This window comes from Natrix helvetica (genome assembly GCF_964273705.1).
Source record: "Natrix helvetica genome assembly, chromosome: 2".
In the NCBI taxonomy this organism is placed as follows: Eukaryota; Metazoa; Chordata; class Lepidosauria; order Squamata; family Natricidae; genus Natrix; species Natrix helvetica.
In genome coordinates, this window is record NC_138552.1 from 271,902,536 (window position 1) to 271,918,318 (window position 15,783).

General features: G+C 43.4%; 1 protein-coding gene across 2 annotated transcripts; it reads left to right on the forward strand.

The window, feature by feature from the left end:
• The first annotated feature begins 392 nt into the window (after positions 1-392).
• TEKT1 (tektin 1) lies at positions 393-15,748 on the forward strand. 2 transcript variants are annotated; one of them, XM_081943134.1, is made up of 8 exons: positions 393-471; positions 2,164-2,370; positions 5,334-5,499; positions 9,359-9,487; positions 11,142-11,285; positions 12,076-12,298; positions 13,117-13,313; positions 15,202-15,748. In XM_081943134.1, exons 2-8 carry the CDS (start codon positions 2,181-2,183, stop codon positions 15,359-15,361), a joined length of 1,209 nt encoding a protein of 402 aa, XP_081799260.1. In that variant the 5' UTR covers positions 393-471; positions 2,164-2,180; the 3' UTR covers positions 15,362-15,748. The 2 variants fall into 2 exon arrangements, with proteins under 2 accessions (XP_081799260.1, XP_081799259.1); XM_081943133.1 differs by lacking the exon at positions 393-471 and adding an exon at positions 482-1,358 and having other exon boundaries at positions 15,202-15,742.
• The last annotated feature ends 35 nt before the right edge of the window (positions 15,749-15,783 follow it).

The window sequence follows — 15,783 nt, forward strand, 5'->3', positions numbered from 1 at the left end:
CCGTAGGGACTCCACCCACCCAGGGTTAAACTTTCGATCCTTTCGTGTTAAGATTGCTGCCGACGGACGGGACCAAGGATTTGCTTATAAGGATTTAAAGGAGAGGCCCCCAAACTGGGCAACTTTAAGACTTGTGGACTTCAACTCCCAGAATTCTCCAGCCAGCTGGTGGCTGGAGAATTCTGGGAGTTGAAGTCCACAAGTCTTAAAGTTGCCCAGTTTGGGGGCCTCTGATTTAACGTATTCAAATATCTTGATCTGGCGCTTCTGTTGATTGATTCATTCATTCATTCTCTTTTACCAAGAGCAGCAGCCAATGACGGCTCCGTTCTACAGCTCCTGCCTCGTTGCTATAGGAGGCGTCGCCCCATTCCCATGGAAACAGGTTTTGTTGTGCCTGGTTTTCCGCTTCCCTACGCCCCGATTCGAACTCGCGAACGGAGGAGCTGCTGTGGAGAGCACCGCCAAAGGGTGGGTAGCAGCCAGGCTTGCAATGGGATGGCCAGCTCTGTTAATAATAGGGATAAGGGATATATAACTTAAGATCCCCCCATGTCCTCATGCACGTAAGATTCGGAGCAGTTCCCTTCCTTTCTTGGGGATTTTGCAAGAAGTTGCTATAGTACTGAACTTGGGGGGGAAACGCATTGGAAGTCTATAATGCTTTAATTTATGGCTTAAGGCAGTGGTCTCCAGCCCTTCCTTGCTTATTTCCAGGAGATTGTTTGGTTGTTTGTTTGTCTGTTTAATTAGTTAGTTTGTCAAACATGTACGAGATAACAGGTATACGTATAAGCATGGACATGAACACAGGAAATGGGTACAAATAAATGGGGACAGTAGGACAGGAACGGTAGGCATGGTGGTGTGTTTATGCATGCCTCTTACAAACCGCTTAGGAATGGGGTGAAGTCCATGGTAGACAGTTTAAGGTTAAAGTTATGGGGGTTTGAGGATGTAACAACAGAGTCAGGTAGAGCATTCCACTCTGTTGCTGAAGTCATATTTTCTGCAATCGAATTTGGAGCGGTTTACCTTGAGTTTGTATCTATTGTTTGCCCGTGTATTATTGCGGTTGAAGCTGAAGTAGTCGTTGACAGGTAGGACATTGTAGCAGACAATTTTGTGTACTACGCTTAGGTCAGACTATAGGCGGGAAGTGGTTTCTCCCTCTTTGATCTGATGCAAGGCTTTTACCTCTCTGACTGCATACATTTGTTAAAAATGAATTGCTCAAGGTCGCAAACATACCTAATATTCCTTCCTCCTCCTGTTTTCCCCACAACAACAACCCTGTGAGGTGGATTGGGCTGAGAAAGTGATTAGCCCAAAGTACCCAGCCAGCCTTCATGCCTAAGGTAGGACTAGAATCCATGGCGTCCCAGTTTTTCGCCTGGTGCCATAACCACTCAACAATTTTTTTAAAAAAAATATTTGAAATGTTTTTTTTTGAATATGTATTTTCTTTTCATGCATGTTTGGTCATATTAATATTTCCTACAACTTTCCAGTCAAGCAGGTTACAAAATTGAGCAAAAGTTTAGCATCCAAGGAATTTTGGATCTGGGGTGGCCACTGACTTTTCTGGATGAATCCATAGAAAGAGCTATTTAGCTATATGACATCATCAGGTCTTTGATTTTTCTAAGTCCTGATCCTTGGAGGATATCCTTCTGAGCAGAAAGAAGCACGAATGGAATACATGAAATGTTGAGAGGGTAACCCTAGTTTGGCGTTTTAAATAAATCAAGAAGCAGTAAATCGGTTCAGTGCGTGAAGAACCCTGTCTCCTAGCTATGCTAGCGACCATCAGTTGTGGTATTTCCCTCAGCTAGTGTGTATTTTAAGTGGTATTTGGGATTGGGATTGCTTTTAATGCATTTTAACACTGTTCCCCACTCAGCCATTTATTGAGATGGACAGCTATAGTCATGGTATAAATAAATACACAGACATGGAGAATTGTGAAGATATAAATTTCACTGTAATAATTTTTGAAATATAACTATAGCCTTATTCCTTCAAGCTAAAGGGGAAGTTTTTTAGGGAATGCATCTTTTTAAAAACCAACTTCTCTTTATTCTCCCTGCTGTTCACCATTTTGTTGTTGTTCTTTTCCAATTTTATTTCTAAGTGTTACTTAACTCCTGTTCCCTTCTCAAGATCTTTTGGATGCCATAATGGCCAAGTTGATGCAAGCACCCCCTAAGTTTCTGCCCCCCGAATGGTACATTGCTAACAAGGTCCAATACAGTAGTGCCGAGGCCCAGCGGTCTCGTTCGGAACGCTTGGTGGATGAGAGCCAGCGGCTGGTAGATGAAATCGAGAGGACCACTCAGAAGACCCAGAGTGATGTCAACAAGAGAATAGGTGATGGGTGCTTTTGATTCATTTCTATGGACGTACGTGTACATCAGTCTGAAAGCGGGGGGCTGAGCTTGCATAAGATGCTTGAACCATGTCAATTAAAGATCAAGTTGCTGTATTTGTGCAACAATATGCAAAGATTTGTTTAAGTTTCATTATTGCTTTTTTTTTGGGGGGGGAGAGTATTTTGTGTCCATTTTGTTCATTTGTGGTTGTAGTATATCTGAGGGACCATCTCTTTGCTGGTCACATCTACTCGACCCACCAGAGCAGGCAGACAAGAACGTTGCAGGTCCCATCCCCTAGGGAGATTCACCTGGTGTGACCCAGAAGAAGGGCCTTCTCCGTGGTGGCTTCCTCTCTCTGGAACATCATTCCCACAGAGATTACAATGGCCCTTACTCTAACACTCTTCTGGAAGGCACTGAAGACCTGGTTCTGCCAGCAGGCCTGGGGAACGCAGAGAGGGATGGAGCCCATTAAATGGCTCATGTGATCTTCTGTTGCCAGAATGGAAAGGTGGGTGGGAGGGGTTATTATATTATTTTATTATTTTATTATGTGATTATTCTTTTATTAGTTTTATTGTTTTATATATAAGGTTTTTATATTCCTGGAAGCTGCCTTGAGTCGCCATGTGCAAATAGGCGGCAATATACATTTCCTAAAATAAATAAACAAATATATAAATAAATAAAATACACACCCAGAAAACACAGATAGCTCTTATCTTATAAACATAATTGGGACCAGAATTTCCAATTTCTGGTAAGGCCATTGTTATACGAATTGTGTCTGATTTTATGACCTTTTGGGCCACAGTGAATCACTGCAGTTGTTAAGTGAATCATGCAGTCATTAAGTGAAGATGGTGTCCCCACTAACTTTGCTTGTCGGAAGTCAGGTTAGAAGGTTTACAAATGGCAGTCACATGGGCCTCGGGATGCTGCAACCATCGTAAATACTTACCAGATGGCAAGTGCCCACATTTTGATTGCTTGTGTGGGGATGCTGCTCTGGCTATAAGTGTGAGGACTGTTCATAAGTTTGATTCAAAGGGTAAGGGATTGCTGGGTAAGGACTGCAGGAGATGGGACAATGGTGCCTTCATGTCACAGGAGTGGATGGACCAAAAAAGAACCCTAGTTGAGAGAGGTTGAGGGGCAAAATAGATATCTGAAGCAACTAAAAAACAAAATGAGGAAATTGGCCTCCGTATGTTTTATGCTTCTGGTATAATGTTACAGGTTTTCCTGCTGTTGTGGGCTACCCAGAATTGTTTCAGATGGGGGACCCTAGAAACTTTTTAAACAAATAATTTAAAAGATCTGGCCTTGTCCATGCTAGAATGGCTGTGGGATCCAGGGACCCTCAAAGGGAGTCTTGGAGACTTGCATGCTGGCTGGGGTTGCCAGCTGAAGGGAACTGTGGTGTGTGTTTGTCACAATTAATTTTATTTTATTTATTTTATTTTTTATTTTATTTATTTTATTTATTTTATTTATTTTATTTATTTTATTTATTTTATTTATTTTATTTATTTTATTTATTTTATTTATTATTTTATTTATTTTATTTATTTTATTTATTTTATTTATTTTATTTATTTTATTTATTTTATTTATTTTATTTTTTATTTTATTTATTTTATTTTATTATTGTATTATTTTATTTATTTATTTTATTTTATTTATTTATTTATTTATTTTATTTATTTATTTATTGTTTTGTTTTATTTATTATTTTATTAATTTTACTTATTGTTTTATTTTATTTATTTATTTATTGTTTTATTTTATTTATTTATTGTTTTATTTTATTTTATTTATTTTATTTATTGTTTTATTTTATTTATTTATTTTATTTATTGTTTTATTTTATTTATTTATTGTTTTATTTTATTTTATTTATTTTAGGAAATTTATATTGCCTCCTATTCGCACATGGCAACTCAAGGCAGCTTGCAAAAATATAAAAGCCTCCTATATAAAACAATAAACCTAATAAAAGAGTGAATCATATAATAAGATAATAAAATAATATAATAAAATATATAGTAATTTATATTTGTTTCTTCCTGCTGTTTCCAACATTTAAGAGCCACAGAAGGCATGGGTAGTTGTCCCATGATGAGGCAATTATTCTTATTATTTTTGTCCCTGGAGGGAAAGGGGTTGGATGTTGTTTTAACTGCAGTTTCTTTTTTTTAACTTGCCCATTTGACAGTGTCCATTTTTAAAAAGAAAACTATATTATTCTGCTGGAGGGTGCCTTTTGGTCAACACATTTTAGCAATACAACGTTGGGCTGCAAAAATGGGCTTGTTGTTCATGCAGAACTCTGGTTGTCCATCACTCTTCTAACCCAATGGGAAGCTCTTAAATATTGAGTTTTGAGATGAATGTCCAGATATTTATTTTTTTGTTTGTTTGTTTATGGAAATTTTTATTGCTGCCTATTTGCACATGGCGACTCAAGGCGGCTTACAAGAATATAAATATCTCATATATAAAACAATAAAACTAATAAAAAAGAATTTATTATAACCATATAATAAATGAATAAAATAATATAATAAAATAACACCCCACCCCCTGCAATGTATGATGATTAACATGTCCACCAAGATGCTTAATCAGGTAAGGTAAAGATGGAACAGCTGCATTTGTAAAATATACAGTTTACAGTTTTAGAGTTTTGGGTCTCATCATACCATGCAAACCCAGATTTTGGGGGTTTAGTATATGCTTCAGTATATTGCACAACCCCGGAAAATGGGTTGATTCAATACTGTGTGAACTCAGTCCTTGAATTGATGGCATCATTCACTTGAGCTTCATCCACATGGTCTGTTATGGATGGTCATCAGATTCTCCTTTTGGATGAAGCCCTGAGATCCAGTTGTTGTTGGACTTGGATGCTGCTTTCCTCTACCTTGGGGTGATTGAGTATTCTCACTTCTGCAGAACAGAGACTTGAGGAGATAAAATTCTGGAGGCAGCAGTTGGATGACAAGCTTGACCAGATTGTGAAGGAGACTGAAGTGCTTTTGTCATTCAAAACAAGGCTGGAAAAGGCTCTGGAGGGCTGCAAAGAACCACTTTTCACTGCTCAGGAGTGTCTCTTAAACCGGTGAGAGGATTATTTCTTTTTGGACTTGAGAGGCCATATCAGTTTCTACTTGCTGGAAGCAGGCGGGATAAACTTGTCTGGATTAAGAAGCTGTGTAATGTCATCATGACTGGTTAGCTGGGAGAAAAGGTCTTGAGTCACTCATCGTCGCTGGCAGGAAAAAATGTTATGAGAAATAACGGGAGACGTGGGAATATTTAGTCTAGAAAAGAGAATGGTGATCTTCGAGTTTCTGAAGGGCTTACAGGAAGGAGAAGGGCTTGTTTGGTATTGTTCCTGGTGACAGGCAAGAAACAATAGGTTTAAATTAACTTCCTGAACTCTTAACTTATGAATCAATGGAGCTGGCTGCCGTATGAAGCAGAAAGTTCTCTTTTACACCAGAGGCTGCATGGTTATCTGTCAGAGATGCAGGGGTGTCAAACGCGATTTCATTAAGGGCTGCGTCAGGGTTGTGTTTCACCTTGGGGGGACGGAGAGGGCGTGGCCACGGTGGGTGTGGCCAGCTCAACATCACTCATGTCGTGGGCGCCTGTGGTGGCCTGAGCGCTTTGCCAGCGAAAACAGGCTCCTGAGCTCCGTTTTCGGCTGCGATGGCCTCCTGCAACCAATTTTCCCTGGCAGAGGCACCGCTGGCTGGTCCTTCACTGTTTCCAGAGTAGCCCTGTGGGTCAGATCTAAGCACCCCGTGGACCGGATCTGGCCTATGGGCCTTGAGTTTGACACCCCTGCTGTAGTAGAACCTGCAGTAGGCTTTAAACGTGGTGACCTCTAACGTCACTTCTAACGCTGATTCTATTGATAAATGACACAGGTAGTCCTTGATTTACAATAATTCATTTATTGTAAGTTACAAAGTTCACTGAAAAAAAAAGACTTATGACCATTTTTCAAACTTGTGACTATTGCAGCATAGCCCCATGGTTGTGTGATCAAAATTTGGCAACGGGCATGTATCTATGATAGTTGCAGCAGTGTCCTGGGGTCATGTGATCACCTTTTGGGACTTTCTGACCAGCATAGTCAATGAAAAAGCCAGATTGACTTAACAACCATGTTGCTAAATTAACAACTGCAGTGTTTCACTTAACAAGCGTGGCAAGAAAGGTTGTAAAATGGAGCAAAATTCACTTAAAAAGTGCCATGCTTGGTAACAGAAATTTTGAGCTCAACCGTGGCCATAAAGCAAGGACTACCTGTAGTAGTATATTTCAATTGGACATCAAATAAAATTTCCTAATGACTCTTGGCAATGGAACAGGCTGCCTCAGGAGAAGTTGGACTTTTACACTGGACATGTTTAAACAAAGGCTCGCTCGCCATCTGTGGGGAAACTAAAATAGTGGATTTCTGCACTGAGCAGCGAAGTGAAGGAAATTATCTCCAAGTTACCTTCTGGGCTGTGATGGTTCTGCAGTTATTTGACTGTACACCGCCCCGAGTCCCCTTGGGGAGAGGGGGCGGTATAAAAATCTAAATAAAAGTAAAGTAAAGTAAAGTAAAGCTAAGTAGTGGAACATCTGTGTTGCATGGAGAAGATCTTGGCCTAACCCCATGAATAGCTACCCTGTTTCCCCTAAAATAAGACCTCCCTGGATAATAAGCCCAATTGGGCTTTTGAGTGCATGTGCTAAAATAAGCCCTCCCTAAAAATAAGCCCACCTCAAAAATATTGCAACACAGCAGCAGCCATGAGGTGACCACACTGGCCACCTCCTGCACCTCAAAAATAATAAGACCTCCCCGAAAATAAGGCCAAGCACTTATTTCGGTGGGGTCAAAAGAAAATAAGACCCTGTCTTATTTTCGGGGAAACATGGTAGGTAGGGCTGGGAAAGCCCTTTCTAAATATTAAAGAGCTGTTGTAACCAATAGAGGACTATTAAGCCATATTTATATTATTTATATTAATATAATATAAATAATATTAAGGACGCAGTGGCTCAGTGGCTAAGATACTGAGCTTTCAATCAGAAAGATCAGCAGTTCGGTGGTCCGAATCCCTGGCGCCGCGTAACAAAGTGAGCTCCCGTTACTTGTCCCAGCTTCTGCCAACATAGCAGTTCGAAAACACGTAAAAAATGCAAGTAGAAAAATAGGGACCACTTTGGTGGGAAAGTAACAGCATTCTGTGCGCTTTCGGCGTTTAGTCATGCCGGCCACATAACCACGGAGACGTCTTCGGACACCGCTGGCCCTTTCATTTTGAAACGGTGATGAGCACCGTCCCCTCGAGTCGGGAATGACTAGCACATATGTGCGAAGGGAACCTTTATCTTTTACTTTTTAAGCCAGATGGTTTGATTTAAGGCCTATGCCAGAGTAATGTGATTGAATCCATGTATTATGTTAGCACAACACAACTGACTACTTGTAGGTTTGCACCGTATATAAAATCCTAAGCTAGCCTGATAAATTGGGTTTGTATTACAGGTAATCCTTGACTTATGACCACAACTGAGCCCAAAATATCTGCTGCTAAGCAAAACAGATGTTAAGTGAGTCGTGACCCATTTTATGACCTTTATTAGCAACAGTGGCAGGAAAGTTTGCAAAAGGGAGCGAAACTCACCTAACAACTGGGCTCACTTAGCAAAAGATATTTTGGCTTAATTGTGGTGATAACTTGAGGATTACTTGTATTATACCCTTGACATGCACTTTGCATTGATTTCCAGCAGGATACAATCCCAAGTGTTGATATTAACCTAAAAAGCTGTCTTATCCTCTTGGGTGTGGGTGTCTGTTGTGCTGTAGGTTCTTCCCTCAAAAGAGATTTGGGGAAATATGGTAAATTACTATCTTTTGGTGACTGAGTTCTTCTTTTGTAGCAGCCTCCATCAGAGATCTGGGCAATGCATTTACTCTTGCAGGAAAGTTCTGAAAAAAACTGTTCAGAAGAGCATTGATTGTCATCTATTCATGCCTATTTTAGTTCTGTTGTTGATGCTTTATATGATTCTATTGGTTTTGAATTATATTGATCTTTGTGTTATGGTAACGTGCTTAAATTTTAATTGTGCACAGCTGTGAATTCTTGGGAAGTATAGTGATATAAAAATATAGTAGGTACATAAATTCCTTCCCATATTATATTGTTGTTCAGGTATGATAAAAAGGTAGGCTACATTTGAGATGTTTTTAATTTATTTTCTGTGTATGTGCCTCAGTGGTGGGTTTCAAAAATTTTTAGAACCTCTTCTATAGGAGTGGCCTGCTTTGTGCGAGTAGCTTGCCTGCCATGTGACTGGGTGGGAGTGGCTTGCCAGCCATGTGACCAAGCGGGAGTGGCTTGGCAGTCATGTGACTGGGTGGGCGTGGCCACCTTGTACAATGTGGTGAAACTCACTTAACAACACTCTTGCTTAGCAACCAAAATGTTGGCTCAGGAACTCTGGCATTGAAGTGTGCAAGTCTTAAAGCTGTCAAGTTACAAGACCCTTGCACCCCTAACCCTTTAGGAAAAAAAAAAACCAGGGGTGTTTAAACTTGACAGCTTTAAGACTTTAAGGTTTAGATAGGACTCTTAGAGGCGGGCGGGGTGATTGGTGAGCCAGCCAATCAGTGAGTGGTGGGCAGGGCAAGCATGGTGCGGACGGGCGGAGGGTGGAAGCTGGAACCGGTTCTAAACAGCATGGTAGATTTGTGGAACCTCTTCTATAGAAGAGGTTAGAACTGGTAGGAACCCACCCCTGATGTGCCTTCATTGATTAATTTTATTTTTTATTTATTTGGAGGGAGGGGGGAAATAAGACATGCTTTATTATTTGGCAAACATTGATGTAGTCCCAGAGACAGGATTTCCTGATGTGCCACAGGGGGGAAAAAACACCAAAATAGTTTTTGTGTTTTGTTTCAGGGAAAGGCGAGTTGGCATTGACTTGGTCCATGATGAAGTGGAACGGGAGTTGATCAAGGAAGTTGAGGTCTTCCAGGGAGTTGTTGCTCTGCTTGAACGTACACTGGAGCAAACGGATGAGCAACTCAGGTATGGGAAAAGCAAAGTTCTGAGGCAGGCAGGGAAGAAAAGAGAAAGATGACATGGGAAATAGGGAAGAGCCAAAAGTGAGATGCAGTATGAACTAAGGCTGCTAATCCCACAGAGTCAAGGGAGGCAGGGGGAAGGCCAACATGTGGATGCAGTCTTTGATCTTAAGACTATAGCTTAATGCAGGGGTGTCAAACTCGATTTTATTGAGGGCCGCATCAGGGTTGTGTTTGACCTGGGGGGGGGGCAAGGAGGGCGTGGCCAGCTCAACATCACGTGTTGGGGGCACTTGTGGTGCATCAAGTGCTTTGCCAGTGAAAATGGGCTCTCAAACTCTGTTTTTGGCTGCAACAGCTTCCTGCAACCCTCTGCCAGTGAAAACGGAGCTCGGGAGGGCCGTGGGCAGCTCTCGCGAGCTCCATTTTCAGCTGTGATGACCTCCTGCAACCCTCTGCCAATGAAAACAGAGTTTGGAAGGGTTGCCTGTGGGCCTCTCGTACTCTGTTTTCACAGGCAAAGGCACTGTGGGCCGGTCCTTTGCTGTTTTCAGGACAGCCCCGTGGGCCAGATATAAGCATCCCGTGGGCTGGATCCGGCCCCCGGGCCTTGCGTTTGACACTCCTGGCTTAATGGTAGCTATTCTACATGTAAAAATTCTCAGGTACAAATGAGCAAAGTTTTCCTCTCATTTCCAAACAATGAAATTTGGGTGGACTGCGCATTGACAATGTCAGGCGCAAAGAATCAGGACCCTTTGTAAGGTTGCAGCATAAACCATTTACTGAAACCTATATACAACATTCTGCTCAAGTAACAGCACAAAATTGGCACTAGAGAAGGGCCAACTGAATTCAAGGGAGGATGGGCTTGGATCTCTTGCGGCAATGCAAGGACTCTAAACTGATGACACATTTAACTCCGCCCTCCAGTTTTGCCTGCTCCTCTTCTACAGACACATGCAGGAGGAAGGCGAACTGGTCTCTTCACTTTACAGCTTATGGGAGAAAAAAAGGCTTCTTTGCAAATCTGGTGTTCTGTTCCAGGGGGATTGTGGTATGCACAATACTGCTCTAATATATCCGCTATGCCAGCGATGGCAAACCTTTTTTGGCTCGCGTGCCATAAGTGGGGGGAGCGCAGGGGGGTCGTGTGCAGGCGTGCCGCACCCATAATGCAATGCGCGACCCCCAGTGCACATGCGCGCACTACAGGCGTGACCCCCCCCATTTTTGCATGCTTTTTTCACCCTCCCCAGGCTCCAGAGGCTTTATAGGAGCCTGGGGAGGGTGAAAACAGCCTCCCCCGCCCACCCGGACGCCCTCCGGAGGCATCAGGGAAGCCTCCGGACAGTCCCTGAAGCCTTTGGAGTGCTCAAAACAACCCTCCGAACAAACCGGAAGTCACAAAAATGGCTTTTAAAAAGGGTGAACTCAGCTGGCCAGCGTGCGCATGCGCGCCAGCTGACAGGACAGCGCCTCGCGTGCCCTGACAAATGGCTCCGCGTGCCACCTGTGGCACATGTGCCATAGGTTCGCCATCACTGCGTTATGCTGTATTAAGTCCTTTGATATATATGTAAGCTGCATTTTAGGACTATATGGCTGGGCAGCTTTTTATATAGTCTCTTCTCAAAGATTGTTTTTCCTCTTTTCAGGCTTAATCGCACAGCCAAATATAATCTTGAACAGGACCTGAAGGATAAATTCACGGCCTTCACAATTGACAACTATTGCTCCAATCTGACCAACAACTCTACTGATATTGGATATGCCCAAAATGTTGCGAAGGTTGAGGAGAAGTAAGTGTCACATGGGGAACTGAGTGGGAAAACCAGGAAAACCTGTCGTTGGGACACATTGGCTTTTCTGCAACCATGGTACATTTCAACAAAGGCCAAATTGGAAAGGAGCTGGGTGGTAGATGGTGCCACAGGTGGAATAGCAAGATTATTTTCTTCGTATTTGATGACAAGACTTTGATTGGATGTTTATGACCACCATCTTGTGACTTTAACACACCCACCCTGTGGATATCCTTGATTGTGATTTTTGTGTCATCCTCTATATCAGCTGCCATAGTAATGGGGAGGGAGGGGGTTTCGGTATTTTGGAGGGGAATCGTACTGGAGGAGATACAGTATCTTGGGATGAAGAGGGAATTTTGTTCTCACCATCTTCTGTGCATGCTGCATGGTCGTTTAGGGCTGGTCAAGGTCAACTGTCTTGGCATACCAGATGGATGACACCACCCGAGGTTGCACCCCACATAACACCCTTGGGGGTTGGAGATTGGACATTTAGCTTGGGGTTGTTTGTGGGGAGGGATTTGGGTAAACTTGATATGTACAATTTTGCACCTTTTAGCTTCAGATTTTGCTTTACTTTCGTTGCTTTCATTTCATATTCAGTCAAAGTACCTTTTCTCTAAAACAGTGGAGTTGGGGGTTTCCCTTTCTTGAATGTTGAAGGAGGCACGTCTGACATCTTGCCTGCAAGATTTGAACATTTCACATTGATTCCCATCCTTTTCCCTGACTCTGTGGGGGTTCCATGTGGGAGTCAATTTTTTTTCCTCTTATTTTTGGACAGCTCAGTGAGCCCTGAACAATGGCTGGATTTCTCCAACACAAATGTTGAAAAAGCTGACAAACAGCGAAACAATTCCCTGGCTCTCAGAGCCTTGATTGACAGCATTTTGTCCCAGACTGCAAGTGACATGCGCAAGCAAAACAGGACAGTAAACATTGCGTTCCAGAATAGGGTGAAGGAGACCAAGGATGCCAAGAACAAATTAGAAATACACCTGGCAAAGGTAAATATTGGAGGGGTACCCAACTTTGAGATGAGGAGTAAAAAAAGAGGGAAGGAAAGAAACACATCTTCATTCCCAAAATGCAATGTGCCCCTCCCCCACACGTTACCCCCGGCATGTGCATGTGGCCCCCTCTCCACAGGCCCGCCTCTCCTGCACCTACACGCACGGCCACCCCGCACGTGCCCTGCCTCCCGCACATGCGTGGCAGAGACCTGAAGACCAGCTGGCCAGTGGGAGTCATGTGCACATGCGCGGTGGAGCTGAATCTGAGGTGAGTGTCAGGGTTCCAAATAGCATCCAAAAGTAAATCAGAGTCCAAGGCAAAGTATTGCTCAAAGTTCCAATTTATTAAGAAAGCCATGTTGGCACATCTGGGAAAACACGAATCTGAAAGCTTCCCAGTTTTCCCTACCCAGTTGAAAGTTCAAGTCCATCACATGGTCCAATCTTCCACTGCCATGCTGGCAGTTCCACCCACCCATCCAGTTCCAGGCATGTGCAGAGGTGCAAAGGCAAAGGATGACCTTGGCTTTCTAGAAAGAATTGTGTTATGGCTACATAGCATCTAATTCCTACAATCCCCCCTCCCATTTTCCCACAATGCATCGTAGAATAATAGAAAGTGTGGCAGGCCAAAGATCCTCCCCCCAAAAGATGGCTGCAGGCCTGATAGCAATAGCTTGCATGCCCACAGAGGGAGCTGCGTGCCACCACACGTGCCATAGGTTTGCCATCACGGTCCTATATGGACCGCCATTAGACTTTCAAGGGATCCAATTGCATGATATTAACACAGCTGAAATGTGTATTTAAAGCTGATGGAGGAGATAAACTCCCAGACCAAAAACATTGATGCTCTGAGGAAAGCTATCCTGGATAAGAAGGGGCCAGCCAAGGTGGCCCAAACTCGCCTGGAGACCCGGACTCACCGTCCAAATGTAGAGCTTTGCCGAGACATGGTGCAATATCGACTCATGAATGAAGTGCAGGAAATCAACCATAATATCCAGAGGCAAGTACAACGCAGGAGCCACGTGGCTTAGTTCAATCTGGGGAAGTTAGTACTTTCTGCGGCGAGGGAGGAGCAGGAAACAGTGTGAGATCCCTGTTCTGCAAAACCCATATGTGCGGTGGATCATTGCATTTCATTTTGTGATTGATCCTTTGGTTGTTGGCCTGTCAGTTGCCTTAATTCTAGACCAAATTCTCCCTCTTCTGGTCAAAGATTTCAGTGGATTTGTGGAGTGACGTCTCTCCATTAGAAGTGAAGGTGGGGCTGCTTCACGGGGGAGATCAGAGCAGTTGGTGGCTCTTCTACGGACAAAGAATTTAAATGGAGGGAGTCTTGATCCTAAGGTATCATTAATATGACCCACAGCAGGAATTAAACTCTGGGAAAGTGCATAGCATTCTGAGTCCTAGGGAATGATTTTTCTCCTTGCTCTGGCTCTAAATGAAACTTTAAGATCCACAAGCAATGCTACTAGGAATCCTAGCAATCCAAATGAGACCGATTGAGACTGAGAACAGGTGCTTCTAGCAGCTGAGTCGGGAGGCATCTGCCTGCCGTTCTGGCAAGCAGGCATACGTGACACACAAGAGCAGCCTCATTACCATGAAGTTCTGTTCGTATTACAAGCTTAGTGGTGTTGGGTAAAGACTGTCGCAGATGCATTTGTTCAAGGGGGCCAAGCTTGCGTAATGTTAAAGTAGATATTTGCAACTTGGCCTGTTGTGCAAACCTACACCCCTAAGTTGTGAAAATGTTCCCTGACAGATTCTGACTGTCCGTCAGAGGAATTTGGTGACAAACGGGGCACCTCGTGTATTGACAACAAATTGCCAGGATTCAGATTCAAGCTGTTCTTTCCCATTCAGACCTAGATAGCTTCCAGACAGCTGGAAAGAATATTTCTCCCACTCCCCAGTTCAGACTGGCAGTGTACAAATTGGGGACATTCCCTAAAGGTTGGTTGTTTTCTAGCACCAATGACTCCACAAATGTCCTCTTCAGGAACTTCTTTCAAGGTTGCCAGAAGCTCCGTCTTCTGCAATGAGGTGTTAACAATTGCTTAGAGCCACATGGCCACACCTCCCCTGCCTGTTTTCCCTACAAGTTGGGAGGACAGGGATCCAAGGTAGCAAAGACAACTGAGGCAGCAGCTATCTACTTCCTTGGATGCTGCAGATCAAAACAATCCCAGATAACGGAGCAAGGCAAATACCAAAGACTCCGTCCCTTCAGAGTCAAGATTACGGGAAATCCATGGAGTTAGTTCCCTGCAGGAGATACTTTGGTGCCAATGAGACAGAATCTCTTGCAAACTGAACCTACTTGCTTCTCTGAGGATTAGAGTTGGACACCCATCTCTTATGACACATTAAAGTGGAAGCAGGGCCGGATCAGAGCACAGAATCAGAAGATTGTCATGATTTGTTTGACTGAAGCCCTGGAGAGGCTTGCCAAACTCTAGAAAGTAGTGGCCTTCACCCTGGGGTGAAATGCTACCGGTTTGGACCAGTTCACCCGAACCAGTAGTAAAAAAAGAACTGCTACAGGTTCAGGTGAACCAGTATTTCCAATGATCAGCTGTGCTACACGATTTATATTAGCTAGAATCATCGGATTTCCTGTTTTCTAGCTAATATAAATTGTGTGGCACAGCTGATCGTCGAAAATACTGTGGATTTCCCCTCCCTCGCTGTTCTACTTACCTTTGCAGGTGTGCTCGGTAGCAGGCTCCACCCACCCGCCCACCCAGACCTCATCATGTCGTTTTCGACGCTCTGCACATGCGTGGAGGTTGCATCTGCTCACTTCACTCACACGTGTGCAAACCGGTAGCGAAGGTAAGTTGATTTCATCCCTGCCTTCACCATTTTTCCTGTTCCTCCCTTAGGCTGATGGACACATTGGCTCAGGCTGAAATAGAACTGAAAGGCCTAAACCGCCGGCAGCTCTCCCTGGAGGAAGAGATTGAAGTCAAAGCAAATACTCTTTATATTGATGAAGTGCTCTGCATGCAGATGAGAGAGTCCATTTCCATCAATAATTTCTGATCCGTGAGGCTGGCAGAATCTGTGCTTGGCTGGACCCTTACGAGTAGATCTTGAAACATTGGCTTAAAACTTTCGAGAATCTTTTATAGAAGCCAAACATCTGCTCTGAACTTTCTACCAGATAATAAATTAGTGAAACCTTGAGCCCAAGTTCCATCCTAAGCTCTTGGAAGGTATCTGTGACAGAGGACTAGGGTGAAAGTGATGATGGCTGGGAAGAAAACAAGTAGGACTTGAACTAGTGTCTTTAGTGCAGACCAGGGGTGGGGTTCAAATTTTCCCGGGCCAACCAAGTTTCTCTTCAAAGACCCACAGATTTTCCCTTCTTCCTTGAGAAGAGAAATGCAGGACTTGCCTCTGATCTTCAGTGCTTCTGATCCAGCACTTTTTGCATGTGCCATTCAGCTGCGCTAAACCTCATA

Bases quoted from the DNA above. Each gene is read 5' to 3' on its own strand.
- TEKT1 (XM_081943134.1), top strand. From the start codon at position 2,181: ATGGCCAAGTTGATGCAAGCACCCCCTAAGTTTCTGCCCCCCGAATGG. The intron at 12,299-13,116 runs GTAAATATTGGA...GTGTATTTAAAG, and splicing joins TAGAAATACACCTGGCAAAG to CTGATGGAGGAGATAAACTC. The intron at 13,314-15,201 runs GCAAGTACAACG...TTCCTCCCTTAG, and splicing joins ATCAACCATAATATCCAGAG to GCTGATGGACACATTGGCTC.